Genomic DNA, 27958 nt, shown 5'->3' with positions numbered 1-27958 from the left:
GCAAGAAAATACACTAACGTCGAACAACCCTCAACACAAAAAGGGGGCAAAAGTGAGGCAAAGGGGGCGTGGTTGCGGCTCGGATCAGAGGCAATGCTCAAATTGCAATGTAAACAACATTTTTAGAGTCGAAGTCGAAGTTGAAGTCGAAGCGCCTCATCAGCGCGTCATTTGTGCTTGTAAATTGATTTTTTGTTAATTTTTATGAACTTCAAAGGGAAAAACATAACAAGAAAGCAGGCAGGCAGACAGAAGAAGGGTGCGACTCATGTGTGTGTTTGTCCGCAAGGCAAAAGAAGCGTGGAAATATTTTTGAAATACACTCACATAGATGCAGATACATCTACAGATACAGATACATATATATTTATTTATAAACACGCGCGCGCGTTCGCAGTGTCAAAACAACGTCACAAGCAGCAAAAGGGAGCGAGGCAGGGACAAAGCAGGGGGGAGAAGCGCCACAAGTCAAGTGCAGCAACGGATGGGGCATTCAGCGTGGTAAAAAAAAGCAGCGAGCGAGAGAGAGAGAGGGGAGAATAAAATTCATGTAGCTGGCACGTTGCGCCAAGATGCAAAGTTCAATTTCACATGTGGAAAATAACAGCAGAAATATTGTGGGGCCGACGAGCGAACAGAAATATAACAGAGGAAGCACATGTCACAGTGCACACTGTACGTGCAAGGATGCTGTTGCATGTTGCTCCACCCCCTTCTCCATTCCCCTCTCTCGATGTGGGAGCGCGGACGAGAGGAATACAAAGTGGAAACAACTGGCGATGCATCTTGACAGACGACAGACGACAGAGGACGCACGACAAGCGACGCAACGCAAAACGCTCGACGGCAGAAAGAGGCAAAATAAATGGCATAGAATAATACGCAGCGCATGTGACAGAGCCAGAAAGAGAGGGAGACATACATAGAGGGAGTGAAAGAGAGGCAAAGATAGTTTATAAGGAATGCAATAGATGGTATAACATTACAGGACCAAAAGAAATAAAGTATAAATCAGAGTATCGAGTCGACTCAAGGCACAGCAGCTATGTTTACACACCCAAATACACACACACACACACACACACACACACACCAACCCACAAACACATACATACATAAAAGGCTAAGGCTAAATCGCTGCCTAAGCTGCATTTTAAATGTGTATCTTTGAGATACATTTGACTGCAAAGTGAACTGATAGCAAGCCATTCTTATTGAAATCCTTAAGCAAATTTAAACAAAAAATGAAGTATTTTTTACTAAGAACAATATTAAATAAAGACAAGAGATTACAGCAAGATACTCATTTATTTAATAATGTGGCGAAATACAACAAGAATAATCTTAATTTTAACAATGAAAACTGAAAGTTTTATTGACAATATGTTATATTTTGTGGTGAATGGTATATTTTGAATGAAATTGTAAATTTCAATATTTTTCGGTTTATGAATTAGGTATATTTCAAAAACCATACCGACAAAACTCTACTGTACATGTTTTTTCTTTAATATTTGAATCTGTGATAAGAAAATACAGATAAAATAATATTAAAAAGCTATACGCATTATTTTTAATAGTTTGCTAACTTGTCATTCAAGAAATAAGTTGGCAATCCGGCATATTTCATACTAAGTGGTATATTTTGAATACAACGGTATAAACTTATACCAAATGAACTTCGATATATTTTGAATATATTTGGTATATTTTTAATGAAACAACATATTATTCAAGAAACAAGTTAACAATCTGGTATATTTTATGCATAAAGGTATATTTTAAATGTCACAGTATATAAATATTTGTACAAATTGACCCTATGGTATATCTCGGTATTTGACAACATGGTATATTTTGAATGTAACGGTATATAGATATACCAAATGAGCCCCTGGTAGATTTCAGTATTTTGAGTATTGAGTACTCTCACTTTCTAATTTTCTAATAATCTGTGGAAATCTGGTTCAGGAAAATACAAATAAAATAATACCATTGCGAAATGTTAATAAGATATACGCATTATTTTTAATAGTTTGCTAACTTGTCATTCAAGAAATAAGTTGGCAATCTGGTATATTTTATGCTGAATGGTATATTTTGAATACAACGGTATAAATATGTATATACCAAACCTATGGTGCCTCTGTATTTTTTATTATATACTTTACAATTTGATATATCTTGAATGGAACCAAATGAGCCCCTGGTATATTTCAGTATTTTGAATGGAGTACTCTTACTTAGTATTTTCTAATAATCTGTGGAAAGAAAATACAAATAAAATAATACCATTTCGAAATGTTAAAAAGCTGTACACTTTATTTTGAATAGTTTGTCAACATGCACTTATCTTATTCAAAATAAAATAAATATGACTCGGCAGCAATTTATAAATATCTAGAAAATTATGTGTAAACAAAAAATGTTATGTTTGCATAGTGTTTGCAACCATTATCATAAGTTAGCACATAGAAAAAGTCTCTGGCAAATAAAGCAGCTTATACAATAAATAAAAATAACGACTCTAACAATGCATACGCAGAATTGCCAAGATTTCTCTCACTCCAATTTCCAATTCCCATGCTCTTGTTCTTGTTCTCGTTCCCATTTCAACTTGTATCTACAATGTTTTGTGTTGTTTTGTTTGCTGTTTCCAGCAAAATAATATATTTCAGGCGAAGACAAAAGATGCTGCTTGGCCTCGTCCGCTGGCGATTTTCCTCAATGTTTTTCAAAACATGTGCTCTCTTCATTTGCCTCAATGCACTTTCCGCCGTCCATAAATATTGCACTTGCAATAGCTCGAGCTATTTCTATTGCATTTCTCTGTGTGTATGTCTTGTCGTTGTTGTTTATGAACTGCAACTGCAACGCGCCCTAATGCGAGCTCTGTCCATGGCCATAAGCAATAAGAGCAGTAACAACAAGTGGCTACTGAGTAACTGCCACTTCCTGTTTAGCGCGAAATTTCAATTATGAACGAACATGATTGCTCCCCTCTTTCCTTTTTTCCTCCTCTCTCTCGGAGCCAAAAACAAAGCGGGAAAAAATGTAATATTTGTAAGTTTTTTCTTGCTGTTGTTGAAATCGCTTTGCTCCACTTTCATGGGCGTTGGGGCGTGCACTTCATGCAGCTGTTTCATTTCTGGCCTGCCACGGATCAGATACGGATATATACACAGATATATACAGTATACTATATAGATGTATTTGTGTGTGTGTGTGGAGAGTTATAAGTTACTGCGCCCGCTGACTACTCAAACGTGACTGTCCAAAGTTTTTCAATAAACTTTAACAAGAAAACATTAAAAAGCCACAACGATGGCGCTCACTCGCATTTCCATTGCCATTTTCGGCATTTCCCCATTTTCAACATTTTTCCCCCATTACAGCTTCGTTTTTTTCGTTCTTCTTCGCTGGCAAAAAGTCAAAGCTTCAACTCTATAAAAGCGGCAAATAGTTGTGTGAAAATGCTGCTGCCACGCCCCCGTTTTACCAGATCCGCTCTTTGTTATTCGCCGACTCTCAGCTCCTGCCCCAGCCCTTCCTCCTCATCTTCCCTCCCCTTCTCCAGCAACAGCTGCTGCTCATTCGGGCGCTGAAATATAAATTTCACATAAAAGGCAAATCTACAGCACATCTTCTGCTTCTGCTTTTGCCTTGGACTCTCTGCTGCAGCTGCTGGCTTCGACTTCAGCTTCAGCTCTGGCCTTAGTGGCTGCTTATGCCACCCGCGAGGCAGCCACCGCCCAGTTAGTGCCGCATTACGCGGCAACGAAATGAAATAAATATCATTTTATGACTTTTTAACTTGCTTGCGCTGCGTCTCGGTTCCCTAACAAGCGCAATAAATGCAACACCAAGAATGGAGAGTGAAGAACGAATATAAAGGGAGTAAGTGAGAGGGAGAGAGAGGGAGACAGAGAGAGGGAGAGGGGGTTAAAGAGACAGACAGAGACAGAGACAGACTCGCAGCACTTACAAGCTACACACTTTTATAGTCTACAACATCCTTTTGTGTTGATATTTTTAGCTGCTCGAAGCATTTGCATTTTGCACTTGATTGAGCGACTCCCCTCTTCACTTCCCTCTCACCCCTCTTCTCTGTGTCAGTGAGTAATGCTTCCGTTAATCAACGTTGTGCCATGCCCCCGTTTGAAAAGGTGTGAATCAACAAATGGCGAGACAACCTCCTGCCAAATAACCAACTTCGTTTGTTGCTCTTATCGTCAACATGATTTGGCCTTTGCTGTTGCCTTTCTGCTTTCTGCGTTCTGCTTTCGCTCGCTTAACGCTTCGCTTCACGGGGGTTATTTTTACCCCGAAATTAACCCTTTCGGGCATAAGGCACTCATAAAAAATTCAATTTTATGAGCACTTTTATTTGGCCACTTTTCGCTTTTTTCTCTCTCCTCTTTTCGTCTGCACATGCCAAAATCGCATTAAAAGCCCAACTGAAAACGCCACTGGTCAAAAAAGACTGAATCAAACCGAATCACTCAACTGTAGCTTGGCAAGGATTTAGTGGAAATGTCACCGCCATACTTCTTACACTGTAATTATATAGCTTTTTGTGCCCCCAACCAACATCATCGATACCCTAAACTATGAGACTGTTTGGAAGAGGGTCTTCCAAGCACTTGCGACTGATCCACTTAATGGGCAAAGCTTTTCATTAGAATGCAATTTAATTAAATTCTCTTGATTCTTGAAGGGTTCTTTCTATCATTGTCAACAGCGAGGGTAGCAGAGATACACTGAAAAACAGAAACCAATTTCTAAAGTCAAGAATATTCGACTTAGATATTGTGTTTTTAAAATAAAACCATCATAAGATCAAATATCATTTATAAAGAAAAATAGTTTGTAATTTGTATATGGTTTGTCAAGATGTTATTCAAGAAATAAGTTGACAATTTGGTATATTTTGTGCTGAATGGTATATTTTGTATGTAACGGTATATACAAAATACTGCATATATAAGCCTATTGTATATATATTTCACACTTGTTGGTATATTTCAAAAAGAATATCGCAATGTTTTACTATTTTGTTGTACATTAATTAGGTGTATTTAAAAAAATAATTTCTTAATATTTTGCATGTTTAAAGCACACTATGCTCTATAAAAAACTAAGAACATTAGTCTCTAAAATACCAAAAACTATAAAGAATACTAGAATATTAGAACTAGGAGCTTAGGTCTTATATCAAATGTTCTTGAAATCATGAAGTCTTTTCTAACATTAAGATTTTCAAGTTCTTGACGCACTTTTTAGACCAAAGTACAAAATCACAATTTCGGAACTTATTTTCCAGTGTAAGTTAAAGGGAATGTGCAATAAAAACAACCGATGCAATGAAATGTTTCTTTCGTTGTGGCATCTTCAGTTGCAGCCATGACTTTATGTTATGTTTTTCCAACTTTTAATTGCTCCAGTTAACATTAATTTTGTGGCAGGAACTTTGTAGTTGTTTATTTATATTTAAATATTATTCGTTAACTTTGCTTGCATGTCACGTTAATTAATTGTGGACATATTCAGGCACAGTTTAGCTGAGTTTAACCCATTCTTATTCCCATTTGCGTGACTCAGTCTAAATGCCATTAACTCCTGATGTTTACAGGATATTTCCGTTGTGATTCACCTCAAGTGAAGTGCGTGTCTGTGACTCCTCTCTCTGTTGATGTTTTGTGAGTTGTGATTCACGGGCAGCTCAACTGACCCTCGACACGCCTAGCAGCAGTATCATGTATACGACTAGTAGACCCAGAGGCAGAGGCCAAGCTGCAGCTGCCACGCTTCAGTGCACCCCACGGACTCGGACTCGGACTGGGCTTTTGTAATTTTTATCGCTGCCCGGCATGCGCTTTTGCCAAAAGTTCAGGAGGCGGGGATTGGGGGTTTCGGTCTTCTGTGACCTTTTGTTCGAGGCGGCGATCCAGAGCGCCTGTTTATGTTTATGTTTGGGCAACACGCCTTTATGATTTCTGTTTGATTGCCGCCGCCAAACAAGCAAGCGCCATTAGTCACACATTGCGAGAGAGAGAGAGTGGGGAAGGGGTATGGGAAGGGGTGTTGTATTGGCGTTCAAGTGGAAAATTGAATTTATCACTTGAACATGCCAAGCAAAACGGCCCATTGCCATTGGCTTTCGGCTTTGGCTTCTTTCACTGCTAATTCGCAACACAATTCGTTGGAAATTTCTGTTGGCAAATCTATTTGAGACATGTAATCAACTCGTTTGTGCATATTTTACAGCAACTCCCCTCCTACTTCCCCTCCTCCACTTCTCTCCCTTTCAATTGTTTTGCAACATTTTCCACTTGAGTTCGCCGCTTTGGCTTTTCATGTTGACCCTTTGACTTGGCACGCGCTCTCATTCTTTTCCGTGTGTTTTTACTCAACGCTTTTTTTTATCTAAGCGTTAATTGAAAATTAGTCGGCAAGGGGGCGTGGCCAGCGGCACGGAAATGGGCGTTGCATGCAGACGCAGGCAGCGGCTGTAATTTGTGTAATTTGCATTTTTATTAAATTTTAATTTACACACAGTACGTTTGCAATACCCTGTAGCAAAGCTAAAAAAGGTAGTTTGAATTGATATATAGGTAAATATTTTTTTAAATGAAATTATAAATTATATTTCCTAATTGTTGTTATCTAAAAAGATGTTCAAAATAAACAGCATTGTTTTATTTCTTAGAAATCTTAGATGCCTTTAATAGTCGAGGGCATTTCCTGCTTTGCTCTGTTGCTTTGCCAAGCCTGGTGATTAGGCTCTGGATTTGCATAATATGTTGCCATAAATTGTCGCAAATTGAAAATTGTATAATGGAGAAAGAAAGAACAACAACTAAATGCCATAAATAGTATCAGTCGGAGTAAATAAATTATAGCGAATTACATTTGCTGCATTTTAAGTTGCAGCCGCTTCGATTTATTTATCGTCAACGGACCATAAATAACAATACAAAATTGCGCATAGTTTGTCAGCTGTGGCTTTAATTAAAAAAAAACAAACAAACAAACAAACCAAATAGAGAAAAACAAAAAAATTATCTAAATTATTGCCGGGACGCACACGCAAAAATATTTCATTTCATTTGCGTCAAAATTGCTCAGCAATCGCATAGCTTCACTTCAATGTGGTCATAAGTTTGTGTATCTCTCTGTCTGTGTGTGTGTTTGGTGATTGTTGTCGCTGCTCAACGTTCACATAAACTAAATAGAGTTCACACACAGAGAGAGAGGCTGGAGATCTATTGGAATCGCACTTGTAAATCTAAACACACAACGCCCAAAAGTATGCAGTACTATGCATAAAATACTACAAGCCTTATTTGCTGACGTCGTTCTGCTTGTTGTTGTTGTTGTTGGCATCGTAAATTTACATATTTTGCATATAAATAAACTCGTAAAAGCGGATTTTGTCGCTCAGCAGACGTGGCAGCGCCAACACAGCAGCAGCAGCAGCAACAGCAACCATGTCACAGCAACAGCAGCAGCAGCAACACAAAATGGCAAAAGAAGCGCCAAATAAATATAAAATAAAATAGCTACAAAATGGCCAACACATACACACACACCAACACATAGACAACCATCTATGGCAAAGTGTTTTTTGGGGCGTTGCGGAGTCTGAGGTGTGACGAAGCTGCGCTGCAGCCAAATTGAATGCGCCGCCTCTGAGTTATGGCAGTCTGGCCAATGTGGCAGCTGGGGAAAGGCCAAGAGCAGTTGTTGTCCCTGGGCTCGAGCCGAGGCTCGATTTCAGCTGCAAGGCGTGGCCATAAACAAGCTACAAGCAGTGAGCGTAGCGTATACTTGATATATTGTCAATGGAGCTTTGCGGCGGCAGTTGAAAGACGGGGCAAAAGGGGCTCGACACTTGAGCCCTGGAATTGAACTTGCTGCAAATTTGGTTTATGGCAAACACACAAGCAAAGAAGAAGCAGCTTTGAGGAGCATTCAAGTTATTTTTTTTTGGGGTGAAAAGGCGCCGCATTAAATCATCTAAATGTTCATGCTCATTAGCAATCAATGCACAACAACAACAACAGTAGCGATGACGATGACGACGACAGAAAAAACGATAACAACAACAAGGCTGCCAACAGTTCACACTTCATTTGTGCCACACATTGAATAAAGGGCGAGAACGTTGGAAGGAGTGTGAGATATTCGAGCAGCATGATTAACAGGCAAATTAGCATAAAATTACTTATTTCAAAACACACACACGCACTCCCTTCCTCGCTTCCTCGTTCCTCCCTTTACTCCGCGCAGAGTAAATAAATCAATTAGCGGCAACAAAAAAGAACAATCGCGCTTTCTAGTTATACCCGCTACCCATAGGGTAGAAGGGTATTATAACTTTGTGCCGGCAGGAAATGTATGTAACAGGTAGAAGGAGGCATCTCCGACCCTATAAATTATATATATTCTTGATCAGCGTCAACAGCCGAGACGATATAGCCATGTCCGTCTGTCCGTCTGTCCGTCTGTGTGTCTGTGTGTCTGTCCGTCCGTCCGTATGAAACACTGGATCTCAGAGACTATAAGAGATAGAGCTATAATTTTTTTTCGACAGCATTTGTTATGTTTGCACGCAGATCAAGTTTGTTTCAGATTTTTGGCACGCCCACTTCCGCCCCCGCAAATCAAAAAAATCGAATAACAAGCGTAATTTTAAAGCTAGAGTCGCCAATTTTGGTATATACAATAATAACTATAGTAGTTATGATTCCTGAAAATTTGGTTGCGATCAGATAAAAATTGTCGAAGTTATTAAAGAAATACTTTTGTATGGGCAAACACGCCTACTTACTAGGGGTCTTAGTTGCTTTAGATGACAATCTGGTATATTGTGCCGTCTATGGTATATTTTGAATGCGGTACTATATCAATATACCAAATATACTATTTGGTATATTTTTAGTATTTTTGCAGTATATTTGGTATATTTTGAGAAAAATATCGCAAAATATATTTCTTTTATTCAAAATGGGTAGCGGGTATCTCACAGTCGAGTGCATTCGACTGTAGCGTTCTTACTTGTTATTTGTTGTGTTTGGGGGGTCGCACAGCTGACGCATATTTGTTAAACAAAAACAAAAAGAAACAATTAAAAGCTTCGACAGCATGTGCACAACACATTGCAGGCCCAAAATATGGGCCAAACTTTAAGTTCCCAGCTATACGAAGGGCTTGACTTGGCTTCGCTTCGATGGCAAACGCAGCTGCTGCAGCTGCAACTGCAAATGCGCCTCATTATTTTAATTATTTGTTTACGCAATGGCAACAACAAACTTGCTGGCAGGCGGCACTGTCTTTGCTTATTGTTTGTTATTATCATTTATGCATATGGAGTGCATAAAATGTAACGATGCGATTCGAGGAATTTCATTCCAAGTGTCCAACACAAAGTCGAAATCGGCCAAGGCGGCGCCTAATTAGCCTCGAGCCGAGTCATGCGAATTTGTCAAATTAAGCTGAGGCCAGCTGGCACCCGAAAAGAAACAACAAAAAAGAGAACTCAGTGACTCAGCTTCGGACTTCAAAAATCTGCAGGCAATTAACAGCTGATATGCGTGGCATGCAGCAACAACAACAACAGCAGCGACGGCGACGGCAGCTTGTCCAAGCGTCATGGAAAATGTGAAAACGAAATTAAATATCACAAGCCAGGAGAAGAAGCTGTGAGGAAAACGCGCGACGAGTTGTCGAGGACATCGCCACTGAAGCGACACTGATTAAAAAATTGTTTGACAAGAAATCAGCGCGACGTTTGTCTGGCTTCACGGCCTCCCAACAGCCAACAGCTGGAGAGCAGCCCTCGCTCTCTCTCTCTCCTTTCTCTTCTCTCTGCTCCCTTGGAGCGAAAAAGTAAAGTGTCGCCGTTAATTCGGCGTAAATTTAATTGTCAGCTGCAATTAAATTGATTTTCGCCCCGGTAACAGTTGCAGAGTCACAGCTACTGTTGCTGCCGCTTCGTGTTGTTGCCGCCTCTGATGTTGCTGTTGGTGTTGTAGCTGCTGTTGCTGTTGCGCCTCTTCGTGTTGCTCCTTTTCGTGTTGCTCTTGGTGTCTGAGTGCTTGCAGCCAAAAGTGGCGCCGCATCAACTTTAATTTTCTTTGCAATTTGTTGTTTTTTTTCTGCTGCTTACATATTGCAAATTGAATTGTGAAACTTCGTTTTGGCACCGCAGTAAATTCCATTTACTTTAAGCGGACAAGTTTACTGTCCATTGAAGTCAAAGTATTTAAAAAACAGTTGACACATAAAATTAGTTGATAATTAAGAGAAAATGAGGCATGTAAATGGGAAATTTTAAATGACTAAATAGTTCTTCCAAGTCTGAGCTAAAACATTTTTCAAATCTAGTATATTTGCATCTATTGTATATTGAATGTATATATATTGTACTGTATGGTATATTTTTGAAATTAGATACGACATTTCTATATACTGGTATACAATATGTTATGTTGTATATTATAGAATATTTTAAATGTTGCACTATATCGATATACTAAATAAGTATTTTCGGTATTTTTCTATATTCGTTCTATATCGATATACTAAATATTGCATATTCGGTATATTTGGTACTCTATGGTATATTTTGAAATGTAGTAGTATATTAATATACTAAATGTAATAAATTCGGTATATTTTGTGCTCTTTGGTATAATTTAGTTAAGTGCTCCATCATTATACTAAATATAGCATTTCGCTATATTTTATACTCTTCAGTATATTTGAATATGGTACTATATTGATTTAATAAATATAGTCTTTGAAATATTCCGGTATTTTTAGTATTTCTCGGTATATTAATTTGGTATATTTTTATAAGATGGAAAATATTTCACAGTCGTCTGAACTTTTCTTCCTTACTATTCTTTCCTGTTGTCATAAAATCAATTAGGCTGTCAAAAATCAATTCCTACGCATTAAAGATCTTAATTTTGGCAAACATAATTCAAGCGAAATATTTTTAAATATTTCAGCTTGACGTTCATATTGTATTATTGTGACTTATTAAGCCAAAAGATATTTTTGAAATCATATTTTGTTTATTATCACAGTTGATTTACTGTTCAGCATTTTTCAGAACTTATGACACAATAAAAATTTGTGATTTCTAGAAGTTTACACAACTTGCTATATTTAGCAAAACTAATGCAAATTAAACACTTGGGGTGCTGACTTTTTACGGTAGAAATCCAGGTGAAGGCAAATGCAAGACAAAGCAACCAAAAAGAGAGAAAGAACAAAAAAAACATAATTAAATTGTATTAAAAACACATAAATTTATTTTAAGTTCGCTGGTGTCACGGGGAAATTCTTTGAGCACGAATGCACATATAGCAACAAATATGTCGCTATATATATATTTAAATATATTTAGGAATATACTATAGGGCTGAGGCTGCGTGTGTTGCTGCTGCTCACGAAACTCAGAAACTGGCACAAATTCAAAAATGATTTTTACGCAATTTTACGAGAAACAACTTGAAGATGAACTATAAATAAAAGCCCCTTAGAGAGAACTATTTGTAGCTAGGCATCTGTGCGTTACTTGCGTGTTTGCCCCCAGTTCACAGTTTTGTGGTTGCTGTTGTTGCTGCTGCCAGAGCCATGAGTCACAGGAGAGGGAGAGAGAAAAGTTTTCGTCAGGCGATGGCGGGGGGAGGAGCATGTTTATCTATGAAAAGTGCCCAGTGGCCATTTTAATTGAAAATAATAAACACGCGTGTAAATAATGCGCCATGTCTCAGCCACTTCCACAGCTGCAGCCAAGCACAATGGAGTTGCTGCTGCTGCTGTGTTGCTGCTGTGTTACTGCTGCTGTTGCTGCTGCTGCTGTTCAAGCGTTGTCCTAGTTTCAGGCGACTGCGTTTGCAGCCCTTGACGCCGAAAATTGTCGCTGCAGCTACACGACGAGCTTGGGCCGTGTTGCACAGCATGTGTTGCATGTTGCAGTCGCTGTTGCTGTTGCTGCTGCTGTTGTTGCTGCTGTGGCTGCCTGCTACGTTTGCAAAAATGTTTTGCTGCATGGCGTTGCCATATTTTACTTTTAAATGCCGTTGCCATTGCCATGCTTGTTGTTCTTGTTCTTGTTGCAGTTGTTGCTGTATGCCTTTTTAATTTATTTGCTCATTTTCACTATTTTCCAGTTGCAGTTGTCCTCACAACATGCTACATGCCCCCTCCCCCCCACTTTCCTCTCCACCTACTTCACGCCACCAACACCACGAAATTTGCGGTGCAATGTTTTCATTGCGGTTTATTTTTCATACCCTTTTGGCAACAAGGGCAAACGATTCCGCCAACTTTCATTGTAAATTTGTCAATTAAATGCTTGTAGCACAAACAGATTTGTTACTAACTAACAATTATATTTTGTTGGCTTACATTTACAAATATTATTACAAACTAATTTGACAGACGAGTTTATATTAAACTGCTATTCCAAAGCAAGTTTATATAACAAAGTTGTTTACTAAAGAATTAGGCAATATGAATTAGAAGTCAATATTATTTAACAATCTTTATAGATTTACTTCACATGTTGCTTATATATTTATATTGTATTTATTACAACCTTATTTGGCCTCAGGATTGATATTGAATTGCAATTTTAAATCTAATTTATTTTGAGAAGTAAAGGAGAAAGTTGTTTACTAAAGAATGGAGCAATTTTTTGCATTGATATTTTATGGATTTATTTCAAACCTTATTGATATATTAATATTCCATTTATTACAAACATATTTGGCGCTTGGGTTTATATAAAACTTCTTTTCTAAATTTATTACTTAACAAAAAAGCAATATTTTAAACCACTAATTTCTATCGATTTATTTGACAAAGTTTCTTCTATTATTTGACAAAGACTTCTTTCAAATGTTTTTGATATATAGTATTTATTACACATTCCGCTGCAATTTGCAATTATGTTTATGTTTGGCAGTTAATAAATATTTGTTCATTTTATATTTGAGCAATAATTTAAACTAGTAAATAAATGCAATTTTAGTTGACAATTATTTTCTAAATTTATTTCAAAGAGTATTGATATATTTATGTGATATTTATTACTCGAAAGTTGGTTTATGTTTGGCAGTCAAAAAGTATTTTTTTATTATTAAAATTAGGCAACATTTTGAAGCAGAAAAACTGTAATTTTATTTGACACAACATATAAGTTTATGTTATATATTATTTATATATTTTATCGCTATCATTCTTCTCCCTTTCACCTGCCAAGTAAGCGTATGCTTAGTTCGTTCTTTCGCCCAAGTTCGTGTTGTGTTTATTTTTACATTCGGTCAAAATTAAAATCGCATACATTTTTATAAATCATGGCCACATGTGCAAGCTGCAGTTGATTCGGTATTTGCGCAATGCCCTGGGCGTTGCCTGGGTGACCCGCTTCTCTCTCCCCTTCTTCTCTCATCCCTTCTCTCTTTATATCTATCTTTCAGTACCTCTTGTGCCCTTTCTACTATGCGTGCTATACAATTTAAAATAAGTAGTTTACGCGCTATTAGAGCAACCACTGGGTCAGGCCGACAGAGAGTCCTTTTCGCTGTGTGTTTTTTAAATTCCCAAATGTGCAGCAATTAACATGAAATTCTCGTAATTCTCATCAGTTTCCAGTGTGTGTGTTTGTTTGTGTGTGTGTGCGGTAATTGCGGTCATTTAAAATGTTTTCAATAATTTTCAATTGAAATACGCGAGTAATATATTTATGAATATTTAATAATAAAATCGCAGACCAACCGCCCGCCCGCCATTGATGGTGGCCTGGGTGGAAAATAGTAACTGAAATATGCATTAATAATGCCATACAATTGGTATTAGCACTAAGAGCTTTAATGGCCACACTGCGTATGCGTAATCAGCTTATTTATCGCTGCTATGCGGAACCACTTGCACAGTATGAAATTTAATGTTGAATGGCTTCACTGAATGGTTCCTTCCACGGCCCCCAAAAAGGGCTCCAGCAACAGTTGCAAAAAGCAAGAGAGAAAATTGAAGGAAAATCAAAAAGAGCCACGTAATGGTCGATGTTCGTTCGACGTTGGTCGATGGCCGTCAAGAACAAGGACAACAAAGCGCTGACTGGAATATTTTTGGGATTTTATTATTAAATCACGTAGCGAGTGCAATACGGCGTCCAAAATGACAGCGAACGCATTTTAATTGAAAGCAAAGGCCTCGAGAAACAGCAGCAAAAGCAAAAGAAAGCTGAACAACTGATAACAGCTTGAAATGCTCGATGATGAGGCAAAGACTACCGATGAGGCAGGCTTTCACTCTCTTCTTCGACTTCGACTTCGACTCCTCCTACCTACAGATTGCAGTACCAGCTTCTGTTCAGCCCCTGCGGCTGCCTTCGAACTGAACTGACTCAGTTCTCGTGGTTGAGGCTAACGCTGGGTTTCTCTCTCAACAACTTTGGCAGCGAACTTTTCTAATTGAAAATGGCGTCGCTGAATTTAATTTGAAAACTTTCACTGACAGCAACTGACCCCAACAGAGAAACAGAGCAAAGGCAATAGCAACAACAACAACAACAACATCGAAACAGCCAACAAATGAGCATGATTTTGAAAGAATACATACCCTGTTTCGGTTTGGGACACAATTCGTTAGCCAAAGTTATCAAAACTGTGTTCAATATGCAGTCATAAATCGAAAATTTCATTCATAACAAAAGCTGATTATCTTTTTGGCAATCTCCGGTGCCATCTTGAATATCTTATGCCAAGACTTTGATGCCATCAATGTTAAATATGAGTCATGCCTAAGCTCGATAATTTACATTAAATTTAGAGCAAGACTCGATTACCAAAATCTGCATTCATGTTGAATATAACTTGAACCAGAACTCAATAATTAACATTAAATTCAGAGCATTTTCCTCATCCCTAGATGCGGATATCAAAAGCTGCATTCAATGTTCAGTATAACTAATGTCTGAACTCGACAATTCTCATTAAATTTAAAGCAATTTAATAGCAAATTCCAGCACTAAATTTACGGCTGCAGCTGCCACTGATTAATGTTGAATATAATTTAAATTTTCTTCTTATAGAATTTCTTTAACAAACTGACAGACTTTAAAATTATTATTGGATCTATAAGTAAACAAAATTAGTGCTTAATTGAGCTCCGAAAATGTTTTTTGTTTATAGAAATATCTTTAACAAACTGATAGACTTTCAAATTCGAATAAGTTCTAAATGTTTAAATTAAAAAAAGTATATCTTTATCTTGCACAATGTTATTTCCCTTACATACTAGCAGACTTTTAAAAATAATTATTTCTTCTTTATATTCTTATATTCCGAAAACTTGAAGACTTTTAATCCATGTGTAATCTTTATAATGTGATAACTGAAACAGAAATTTCTTTGTGAAATTGGAAACAAACTGGCTTTTGAGAGACTTTTAGTTCTCTATAACAAATTATAAAACAGAATGACAGTTTCATTTAGTCCTAACAATTCTATTTCTTTATAGATATTCTTTCGCAAACTGACTAACTTTCAAATTATAATAAATTCTTTACATTTTTATATATTTTATACACACACTAGATAATAGAAACATTTCCTTAATGCTAATCAAAACAAAGTGCTCTTCAAGCTGAGTATCGACTATAAAATCAGCTCTAATCTGTGCATATAAAATATGTGTGCTACACCAAAACCCTAATCTTAATCTTAATTACAGGGTATAAAAATGCGAAGCAAAAACAGCGACAACAACTTGCAAGATTTATGAACAGCAAAAAAAAAAAAAGAATCGAAATTAAGAAGAAAACGAAGTGGAGGGGGGAGATTGGCGTAATGGTTTCTTTTTTGATGCTGCTGCTGCTGCTGCTGGCAAGCGAGTCAACTAGCCAGCTATGTTAGCCAAGCGACGACACTGGGTCAGCCATAAACAGCTTGACGAAATTTCTTGCCAAAATATATTTATGTACACTTTAGATACATATTTTGGGGGCTAATTGAGTTGCCGCGTTTGTCGCATTTGTTGCTTGGTTGCGCGTTGCACGGATCTGTGACTGGCGCCACCCAACAAAAATGTGTTCGACACAGCAATTTGGCAAAAACAAAACTAAACAAGTTAGAAAGTCGAGTGTGCCCGACTATTAGATACCCATATTCAATAAATGCTTATGGTATTATTCTTAAAATATACTAAATGAATATACTGAAAATATATTAAGAATATACTATATACGCAATTTGGTATATCGAGATACTAATACATTTAAAATATACTATTCAGTATAAAATATGATAGATTGTCAACCAAAGTAGTTAAGACCCGTATTAAAATATACCAAATGAATATACTGAAAATATATTAAGAATATACTATATACGCAATTTGGTATATCGATATACCAATACATTTAAAACTATATAGTATTTCAGATTGTCAACAGGAGCATCTAAGTCCCGTATATACTAAAAATACTAATAATATACAATATGTATACTATTTGGTATATCGATATGCAATATGCCACAACGAGAAGTACCCATTTATTAAAATATACCGAATTAATATACTGAAATTTTTTTGCTTTAAATATACCATATATACCATTTGGAATATCGATATAATAATAAATTTAAAATATACTACTGTGAAAAAATATTTCAGATTGTTAACCAAAGTAGTTAAGATCCGTATTATAATATACCAAAATTAATATACTGAGAAATATACCGTTTGGTATATCGACATAATAATAAATTTAAAATATACCACTGAGTATGAAATATACCAGATTGTTAACTAAAGCAGCTGATCAAGAATGTATATACCTTTTGGAGATGACGCTTGCTGCCTTTAACTTTTGCTGCAGGCATCGAGCTAGAATAGCCTTCTACCATTTGGCTAGCGGGTATAAAAATGCAGAGGAGAAATGTGCTGGCTATTTGCCTGTGATGTTAAATGATTTCTAACATATTTTTGAGTTTTTTCGGTCAAAAGCCGAATGCTGGGAGGAGGCGGAAAAACAAGTTGTGTGTTTAGTTGTCCGTTAAAAGTTGTTAGCTTTATTTGGCTGCCAACCGGAAATGCACAGAAAGCAACACAAACAGCGCACTTAAAAAGGAGACAGAGAGAGAGCAGAAGAGTAGAAGAAGAGAAGAGGAGGTTAAAAACAAGCTGGCATTTCTAATTATAAGTAAATACTGCCTGACTCTGCTGTACATGCATGTATATTAGCAATGTGTGCAAGTGTGTGAGTAAGCACTTTAAAAAGTTCTTTGTACCAACACACAAACACTTACACTTACACACATTTGTGTGTGTGTGTATTTACTGTATAAAAAGGCTGCTGCTACTGCTGTTGTTAGTTAGACCGTAATGCATGGCAAAAGTGTGAGAAAGTACATTAGGGTCACTGACGACTTTGACTACTTACGCCTGCCTCTGCTGATGTTGCTGCCAACCACTTTCGCTCTCAACTTGCAACATTTTGTGGCCATGTCGAGCCCTTCCTTCCCTCCTTCCTCCTCTGTATGTGTGTTTGCCATAATGTACAATTTAAATGTAAACAATTTGCCCCAATGTGGCGCAGCGTGGCAAAAAATGTAACAGGACAAAGGCAGCTACATAAAATATTTAAAAGGCAGCGAGCGAAAGGCAACAGCATCAACTGTAGATGCGAGTTGCCAGTTTCCAGTTTCCAGATGCGGCAGCTGTGAATAGTGAAACTTAAATATTTATCTTGGCAATTGCCTCTAATTTAGTTCAAAGTTGCCAGCGCTCTAAACAAACTTTTCATTAGCAGCAGCTCATAGATACACACACCATTACACACAAACACACACATGCGGATATAGATACAGATACAGTTACCCCTTAAAAGCATAAGTTATAGTAATTTCATTTAATTAACTTTATTTTTTTTTATTTTGCGTATTTTTTGTAATTGACTTTTATGCGCATTGGCAAATGTTTCAATCAAACTTCAACCACATAAAAAGCCACACAAAACACGCCCACACACACGCACACACACACGCACACACACACGCACACACACACTCTCATATACACGCACACTCTAACACACATAATCACATGCCAATAGACTTGCTCATTATGCGCTGTCAAAGGGTATTATCATTCTTCTATGAATTGTGACAGTTCTTTGTGAGTTGATATAGTAGTGGAGTTGTTTTGTTATGCTTGAAAGAATCTTTCAAAATGTGGTCTAAAAGTTGCCTTACTTACAATGAGAAATGAGAAAAGTAGAATACTTTAATATTTGTCGACATTTCAACTTAATATTTATGCAAACAGTTAATTCTCTAACAGTTACTCAACTTAAATACAATTTTCTTGTTTTTTATTTTGTTCTCTAAAAAGTTAATCAATTTATAATACAATTAATTTTAGTTTCCTGGGAATTCATTTTAATATTCAATTTATATAATTTTCGACACTTCAAATTAATATCTATACAGTTTATTCGGTAAACAATAACTCAACTTATTATAAAATTCTTTTGCATTTCCTGCCACTTCATTTTACTACTTAACTAGTAAGTTATTTTGCCCACTTTAAATATAATTTTAGACCATTGATTAGTTTGTGAAATTGCTTTTAAAAAATCCACACACACAAAAAAGTCCTTCCTTATAGAGCTGTCAAAACAACTTCATACCTACGAAAGAGTTAGCTTTTATAATTATTCTTTAAATGCATATAAAATTGTTGTTAATTTGAATATAGTAATTCAACATCAATATTTCTTGCAATATATTTATGAAAGACTTCCTGCTTTCTTTAAAAATTGTTGTTAACTTAAAAAGATGTAATTTCCTTAAGATTTTTGGTTTTTAACAACGAGCAACTCAACAGCATTAGTTCGCTAAAGAATATTTTCATTTTTAAAACAATAACTCAACACCTAAAATTCTCTAAACTCCCTTTCCACATTTTCCGCTCTCTCAATTAAGCACCTTCTGCTCAGTATGAATGTAATCCCAATCGGAAAAGCAAACATGCGAGTTTATCCCACAATTGAGAGAGCATCTAAGCTTCTGCACCTGTGCAACTAAACCTTTTGGCTATTTTTATGCTCTAACATATAATATGCAACAAGCAGATAAAATTTGTATTCATGGAAGGCGAAACCGCAACCACAACAAACAGCAACCACAGCACAGCCAATGTGGCGTAAGCTAGAACCACGCAACACGCTCTGCCACGCCCTCAATCTGTCTGTCTGTCTGACTGTCGCGGGAATAAACCGAAAAACTTTTAAATAAAATAATCTATTGAAAAATTGTGCAATAAGAGCGATTTGATGAAATTGAAAATACAAAAACGAAAAAAGCAGCGAGAGAAAACTAAAACAAGTCACTGAAATGCGCTGTTATTGAAAGGCTGCCAAGTTATTTGTTTTATTTTGTTTTGCTTGCCATTTATTTTGTATTTGGATGTCTTTGTTGTTGTTGTTACTGTTGTTGTTGTTGTTATTGCTGTTTACATTGCGTGCTACATTTGGCACGCTGTCGTTGATATCTAGTTTATTTTGCGACACGTTTTGTTGATTTTCTATTATTGTATTTTTCCCCCCCCGAAATATTTTTTTTGTTGTTTTGCGATTTCTTTTTGTTTCGCCGAGTTCATTAAACTCGCGCACAATGGTCAGTTTTAGGATTGCAGTGACACCATTTGAAATTAATTAAATTAAATTTAAAGTGCAATCTCGTTTGTGTGTTTAAAGTGCGAAGCTGCCAGTTGCCAGTTGCCCGATGTCTGCATAATTAATGGGTTGTTTAGGGGCATGCCACCTCGCCACGTGGCATGTAAAACCCCACGAGGGAAGCATATTGTTTAGCTAGGCAAATGTTTTCTCCCAACTGTTCTTTTATGCATGCAAAGTCACACGCTGCGTATGCGTAATATTTGCGATAACATCACAAAAAAAGAGGGGTCGAATCTAAGCCGAAGACAGACACACATAAAAAGGGATTCGACTGAAAAGACGCAGCACAAAATATGGTTTATTTCATTTCAAATATTATGCGTGCGTGTGTGCTTATATTATTTATTTATAGTCTGTTTCCTCGAAAGTTTCTTAATTAGATTGAAAAATTCCAAATGAAGGCATAAACTCTTAGAGCACTCAACACATTCGATGGATATTAATTGATCCATGTTGAGAGGCTGTCAAATGCACACCGATGCTTCGATGCTTCTCCTCTTCGGATGCTCAAATAATAATAAACCACTGCATGAAGTAGTCGAGAATTCCATCAATTGTGCATCAGCGCCCCTTGTGTTAAGTAATTTACACACGAACTAAAAATAAACGCAAATAATGTGGTGTGTCAAAACAAAACATCAAAACGAAATGGGAAATGGGAAATGGAAATGAGAGTGGAAGGGCAGGTAGTACAAGAGAACTCAAAACTCAAGAGACGGAGACGGAGACTGTATTTGGGCGATAGACATCAAAGTCATCCACAACTGCGTCCCTTGGGCTGCCAATAAAAGAATTAAACGAATGCGTAAATCATTAAAAATGGGCAGACGATTGCCGCTTGTGTTGCTCTCTCTGTTGGGAGCTGGGGAAGCTGGGAATATTGCCGCAGGCAATTATAAATAGATAGTAAAATGGGGGCGCATGCTGAAGGGGCACACGTGCGGCACAAAGCTGATGCTGATGCTGCTGCTTCTGCTGGACAACATCAAAGTTGTAGCTGGCTGCAGTTTGCTTGATTGGCCTCTAATTAGAGGAATAAACAGCGAGTCAGCAGCAGCGACTGTGCAAATATGAACTTACGACTTCGAGAGCAGCTTCTGCACATTCATAAGGATTTACGACCTTTGCAGTTGCACATTTGCTTAGCCTTGCCACAAGCCGTAGCCGAAGCCAAAGCGTTGACAAATTGCTGTGGCGCAGCGGAAGCAGCGTCGCCGCCATGTTTGCCATTTTGCTCAAGCTGTCAGCGAATGCGCGCCGGAAAGTATGCAATGCAATATAACAAATGGCCTGCGGCTTTGCGGCTGCCTCTTTGCTCTCTTCTCTTTTTGCCGAGGTGGCATTTCAATAATTTTCTAATACTTTCGTTGCTGGCGTCGTGGAGTGCTGCATAAATTTATGCATGAAGCTGCGGCTGCCGCTTCGCTAATCCTTTTGCTTGTGCAGGTAAATGGCACGTGCTGCCAATGGGCAAAAGAAGGAGGAAGAGTAGGAGGAGGGTCAGAACCGGGTTGGAAAGGGGAAACGATAAAATTTGTACTTCACTTTCGGTGCTGGCAAAAACATTTGAACATCAAAGTGCCGGCAAGACAACGCATAACCCCATCAAAAAGACGACAGACGGCTGAATTTTAAGGGAAGCTGTGATCGGCTGAGAGTTGTGCTGTAATTAAGATATGAATAGGATGTTAGATATACATGTTTATATAGTATATCATATATTTTGTGATACTACAATTGTAACTTTCTGATCCTCTAAAATTTGCACAAAAATAACATGATAGTCTTTAAGTATTCTTTTGACAAAATTTAGTGATTAAACATCATGATTACTAATCAAATTGAACTATAGAATGTAGTCAATTGTTAAGAAATTTAAAAGAAATGTATTGACTACTTAATGGGCGAATATTATTTATTTATTTACATGTTAATTATTATACAAAATAATATAATAACTAAAAGAAGGAGTGCTAGCAACTAAGGCCATCGACTCTGCAGTTAATTTATATTTTATTGTTTAATAAGTTGTTGATGTCTAGGAATTTAATTAGTAGTCTAACATTATTGTGAGAAAAATGCAAATGCAAAAAGTTGTGATTAGACATCATGATGAGAGTCGTCAAGTTCTTTTAAAATATTTTTCAAATGATACTCAATACATTCTATGAGAAGTATATAAGCAAAATTTCAAATTGCTTTGCTTTCATCTCACCGAACAACCCTCTAACCCACATGCTTTGTTTGCAGGGTATTAAAATAACGCAACAACAAAAAAAGCCGCTTGAAAATGCCTTTTAAAATTGTTTGCAAAATAAATGCGACGCTATTTTAACGCTGTTCTTGCTGCTGCTGCTGCTGTGGCTGCTGCTGTTGATGTTGATGTTGCTGACATTTTTGCTTTGCAGTGTCCAAGGTTCGGGCAAGTCGTTAAAATTCAGTGCTCGACTCTCGTTTTGGAGTGAATTTTTGCGGGGATTCAAGCCAAGCAACAAAATTCCATTAAAAGAGAAAAACTTAATTCTTAAATAATTTCTGGGCAACATTTTTAAAGCAATCGTTGTTCGCCCACGTTTGAATATGAGTAAGCGAATGAAGTGTGAGTAAGTTGGCCCCAGGATAATGTTGTTTGTTGTTAGTGTTGTGTGTGTGTGTGTGTGTGTGTATTGAACACCAATATGGTTTGCTCTTAAAAAGAAAAGGAAAAGAAGCCATTCGGGCGGAAGCAATGTCACAATTTTACAGGTTGCCCTCTGTCGAAATGAAATAACACAAAACACGAGCCCCGAAAAACTCCAAAGCAGCAGCAGAAGCAGAGGCCGCAGTCAGCCTAGCATAAAGAGAAATATTTTGTTTTTATATGTACAAGTTTCTTCAGTTTTTCTCGTTTATTTTTTGTTTTGCGTTTGCGTTTGCTGGAAATAACAAAACTCGACAAAGAACAACAGCAACAAGAAAAACGACAACGAGCGACGCTGATGCCGACAACCGGCAAACGGAAGAGTCGAACAGACAATGACAGCAGTGAGAGAGAGGGGAGAAGGAGAGGAGGAGGAAGGGAGCAGTGTGGGTGTCCTTCTCCCCCTCTCCTTTCCCTCACCCTCCCACCTGTATCTGTTCGCGATTCGCAAAAGCGGAAGCATTGTGTTAAAATAACAAACAATCAGCCGAATCATGCAGGATGTGCAAATAAGAAATAAATATATTTTATCAACGGCGCCAGCTTCCTACCTGACAACTTCAATTGCCGTCCCCCTCTCCTTCCCCCTCCATTCCACACGCTACATTACTGCTTTGCTAATAAAAAAAAAAAAAGCGAACCGTTTGCTTACACTTTTCCTCCTCCTTCTTTTTTTTTATTTGCAGTACCCGCACGTCTGGTTTGGGCCGCAACTGGGAAGACCGTCGATCTGCCCTGCGATTTGACGCCGCCAACGCCGCAGGATTCGGTGAAGTTGCTGCTTTGGTTCAAGGATACCACCGGCATACCGTTGTACAGGTAAGTGTGCTAAAAGCAGAAATAAAAAACGAGAGAGGTCGCAAATCAATTGCAAAGACTGGCCAAACTATTTAGCTGAAGGGAAGAGAAAGAGTCTAAGCGCTGTTTTAGGTGTTGCCGACAAGCGGAAATGTTACACCCGAGTGTGCGTGTGTGTTAGATGTGTGTTAGTGTGTGTGCACTCACACACATCCTGCAGGCGACAGCCATCCATCAAAAACGTGAAGTAATCGTCAACATCCTTTGCTGCCATCACATTTGGCGCATTTTTCACATCGTTTCTTTTTTTCCACTTCTTGCTGTTGCTGTTGTGCGTTTGCCTGAATTCCGGCGACAGCATTTTAGCGCAGGACCCGGAAGACATATATACGTATGTGAGTGTGTGTGTGCGAGAGTGTGTGTGTAGCAAGGATGCGCCCGTCCACGCCGTCATAATCCACTTTGTTATAATAAATGTAAAGCACATCCGATTACAGTTGCCATCGCTAAAGTGTAGCAAATTTTCACACAGCGAACGACAGAGATAGAGTGGGAGGGAGATGGAGAGGGGGAGAGAGAGAGGGTCAGCAGTTGCTTTATAAATTTCAGTTGATAAATTTTTCAATGTGGCGCACGCATTTCAAGTAGAGCGCCATCAACTTTTGCGTGCCACAACAAACTATCAACCGAGACTCGAAACTCAAAGTTGGGGTCGGTCTCTGCTGACTGCAGGTATAAACTACTGGCCACCACTCGATAATCATAAACAACTGCAGCAATTCAGCTGTATATAGCTCGTACTCTCGACACTCGTACGTACGAAATAAACAGAGTAATTTGCTAAAACAGCAACAAATTGCTGCAATTTGCGCCAAAGCTGCCAAAGTCGCGACGTGGCACGAACCAAAACGCAGCACCAACAGAAGGGAGAGGGGGAGGGGAAGAGGGAGAGACAGACACACACACACTCGAGCAAATTGAGCGCCATTTTTTTATGGACGTAAATTATGGGCGGCAGCAGGACAACCTGGGCGCCTGGGCGCAAACTAATGGCCAAGAGATGCCTGCATATGTTTATTTATGATGTATAATAAGCGCTCACCTACCCTCCCCCTCTCTGTCCCTCTCTGTGCCACGCCCACACACTAAATTCACACTTAACCATTCTTTTCGCATTTCACTGTTTTTTTGCAGTCTGGACTCACGAGGTGGCAACGTAAAGTTGGCGCCACATGCGGCCATAGCTAGCGATCTGGGTCAACGTTTGTTCTTTAGCATCGGCGACAATCCCAAGGATTCGCGCCTACAGATTAAGGATGTCAAGCCCGAGGATGGCGGCGTCTATCGCTGTCGCATCGATTTCTTCAACTCGCCCACTCGCAACTTCAGGCACAATCTGACTTTAGTCGGTGAGTTGCAAGCGCACAGGAATTTCATTGATTTCCCCCTTCAACTGACTTTTTTTTTTGTTTTTCCTATTTCCTTATTTTTTTTGCAGTGCCGCCTGAGGAGCCGCGTATCTTTGATGCGCAGGGAAAGGAAATCTCACAGATGGCGGGACCATTCCGCGAGGGTTACGAGCTCTTTCTTTGCTGTCAAGTGCGGGGCGGTAAGTACACTACACTACACCTGAGTGGGTGTGTGTGTGTGTGTGTGTCTGGTTGTGTGGGTGACAATTGGACAACTGGACAGCTGTGTAAACAGGCGAGACAACTGCTGTGCTGTGTTGTTGTTGACCCAGGCAGTCTTTATTTAACCAGCTATTGTGTCAATTGAGCACCCAGCTGACCTTCGCACACATGGCTTGCTTTTTATATCCGGAAGTTATAGTTAAGTAGGGTATATTAATTTATTGACAAATGATGTAGACTAATAATATGAAATAATATTCATCAGTCTTAGTTGCTTAAAGCCAGCTTGCTTAAAGCCAGTCTGTCCGAAAGTAGGAACCTATTTACCTCAGAAACTTTAATAGTGAGGTATTTTTGAAGTTTTGAACATTAAAGCTTGAATTTCCTTTATGAATATGTTTATATCCGCAACCCATAAAGCGTATCTATGTACTATCTATCTTATGATATGTCTTAAATGTGAAAGTGTATCGTTATACTAAGTGTAGCTTTTGGTATTTCTTAATATTGTCTAGATATAATAATTTGGTATATATTACCATATCTTCAATTTATGGTATATCTCGAGGGGAAAAGTATATCGTAATACTCAATTTAACTTTTAGTATGTTTTAGTATATTTTAGTATATTTTGGTATATTCATTTGGTATATATTACTAAAGGTATATTTGCTACTTATGTTGTATTTCAAACGCAAAAATATCATAATACCAAATATAGCTTTTTGGTATATTTCAGTATTTTTTGTCATATTCATTTGGTATATATTACTACAGGTATATTTACTACTTATGTTATATTTTAAACGCAAAAATATCGTAATACCAAATATAGTTTTTGGTATGTTTTAGTATTTTTGGTATATTCATTTGGCATATATTACTACAGGTATATTTGCTACTTATGTTATATTTCAAACGCAAAAATATCGTAATACCAAATATAGTTTTTGGTATGTTTTAGTATTTTTGGTATATTCATTGGCATATATTACTACAGGTATATTTGCTACTTATGTTATATTTCAAACGCAAAATATCATAATACCAAATATGGCTTTTGGTATGTTTTAGTATTTTTGGTATATTACTTTGGTATATTTTATCAAAGTTTATTTTCTATCAGTGGTATATCTTGAATGTAAAAGTATATCCCTGAATCAAAAATAAATTTGAAATATTTCAGTATTTTTTGTATATTTATTTGGTATATTTTAATTTTTCATTGTTTTGCTTTTTCAAATTTGGAAGCGGGTATCTCACAGCCTAGTATACCCTTTTCTAACATTATTACTTGTTGTCACTTGCAGGTCGACCCCCGCCCAAGGTCACCTGGTGGCGAGATGGCAACGAGCTCATCGGCACCAGCCACACGTCCGTCGAGGAGGGTGCCACGGTCATGGTGAATCAGCTGCTCATTGGCACCACAACACGAGACTATTATGGGGCGCGCATCGAGTGCCGAGCACAAGGCACGCGACTGCTGGAGCCTGTTGTCAAGGATGTGACCGTGCAGGTGCATCGTAAGTGTTGCCATTGAGATTGACAGTGACGGTGACTGACCCAGACAGCGATGCCATTGAAATGCTTTTAATTTGTTTATAGTGAAACCCATTCGAGTGAAGATATTGACGCCCAATGATCTGCTCACAGCTGGACATCCGATGGCCATTCGCTGCGAATCGTGGGGTTCGTATCCAGCGGCCAAAATTGCCTGGCTCTTGGATGGTGAGCCCATCCGCAATGCTGAGGTCACCCTACACAGTGACAAAGAGGTGAGTGACCAAAGCCCCCACCCAAAAAAAAGAAGTAGAAAACTCTGACCAGCTGCCATATCAAATTGCTGCAAATTGTCAAACGAATTTGGGGAACAATAAAAGCCAAAAGCAAACGACAACTCTCAGCCCAAAGGCAGCAGCAACGTCAACGGCAACTTTTTCTGCCTGGCAAATTTAGCTTTTTACGTTTGACATTTGATAGCTGCAGCAGAGAGAAGAGACAACTTTGCGACGCTTTAATAACCTCTGAAGTGCAGCTACAACAACAACACCAACAACAGCAGGAGCAAGAGCAGCAGCCAAAGCAAACAGCAACAGCAACATAGTCCAACCACTGGCTGACCCTAAAAGGCGACGTGAGCTCCGGGCAAAGTTTTACAGCCAGCCAAAAGCTTGCAGACAAGTTGACTTCAAGTGGCCGTCCGCCTGACTGGCTCCCTGCCTCGCTTCCCTTCCCTTTCGCCAGCGCTTTGCTGCTCTATTTCTGTAGAATACTTTGATGAAGTGCACTGCCGAAAAGTTTCGAGTCGAGGAGCTATACAAATTTGCAGTGGACGCCAGGACATTGGCTCGACTAATGTGCGAATTTTTATTTGAATTTATGTGAACGCTGCTCGACCAATTTTCTTTTCTTTTTTTTTCTTCTTTTTTTTTGTTTTTTTGTGTGTGTCAGCAGCCTCAAATTTATCAGGCCCGACTTCATTTGCCAGTCGGCAGACATTAGCAAAAGACACTCGACCGCAAGGACAGCTCTCTGGGTTTTTTGGTCGGTTTTCGGTTTCCATTAGTTATACCGACTTTGCCAGTGGCCGAGCCGGAGCCGAGCTGCCTTTTTAGCTTTCTAATTATGCCATGTAAATGGCTGGAGATTGCAACTCGAACTCAATGCTCCTCGATGCTGCCTGCTTGGGACACGTGAATCCGACGAGGCGGGCAACTCGGACAACTCGTGCATAACACAGAGACTTACGCAATCATAGAGATAGATAAAACGATAGAACGAGAGAGAGAAAGAGAGAGAGACATCATTATACGAGTACACATGGCTTTTGTTCCAACTGTGGTCGGCTCTCAAGTTACCCAATACTCGTGCTGTGCACAATGTGTTGCCTACTTTTGTGCTGTTTTCCCAATACGCAACTTGTACACAATGTGTTGCCTACTTTTAAGCTGAACTATTTGCTGTTTGCCCCATACACAATTGTGTTGCCTACTTTTAGGCTGAACTATTTGCTTGCTTTTATGTGGAACTATATTGTATCAGCTTCTGCTTTAACTAATGTCTGCTATTGTCATATTTTTTCCC

The 27958-nt window shown here is 38.3% G+C and overlaps 1 protein-coding gene across 5 annotated transcripts in view; it reads left to right on the top strand.

Moving 5' to 3' along the window:
• LOC133835768 (sialoadhesin) overlaps positions 1 to 27958 on the top strand; it is an 82033-nt gene that overhangs the window by 31566 nt on the left and 22509 nt on the right. For all 5 annotated transcript variants that reach the window (XM_062265827.1, XM_062265829.1, XM_062265830.1 and 2 more), the window contains exons 3-7: positions 23132 to 23264; positions 24438 to 24652; positions 24742 to 24852; positions 26185 to 26397; positions 26480 to 26649. In XM_062265827.1, coding sequence (XP_062121811.1) covers positions 23132 to 23264; positions 24438 to 24652; positions 24742 to 24852; positions 26185 to 26397; positions 26480 to 26649 — 842 coding nt within the window. The remainder of the gene's footprint in view (positions 1 to 23131; positions 23265 to 24437; positions 24653 to 24741; positions 24853 to 26184; positions 26398 to 26479; positions 26650 to 27958) is intronic.

This window comes from Drosophila sulfurigaster, chromosome 2R (genome assembly GCF_023558435.1).
Source record: "Drosophila sulfurigaster albostrigata strain 15112-1811.04 chromosome 2R, ASM2355843v2, whole genome shotgun sequence".
NCBI lineage: Eukaryota > Metazoa > Arthropoda > Insecta > Diptera > Drosophilidae > Drosophila > Drosophila sulfurigaster.
Note: the sequence above shows the minus strand (reverse complement) of the source record. Positions and strands in the feature narration are given on the sequence as shown.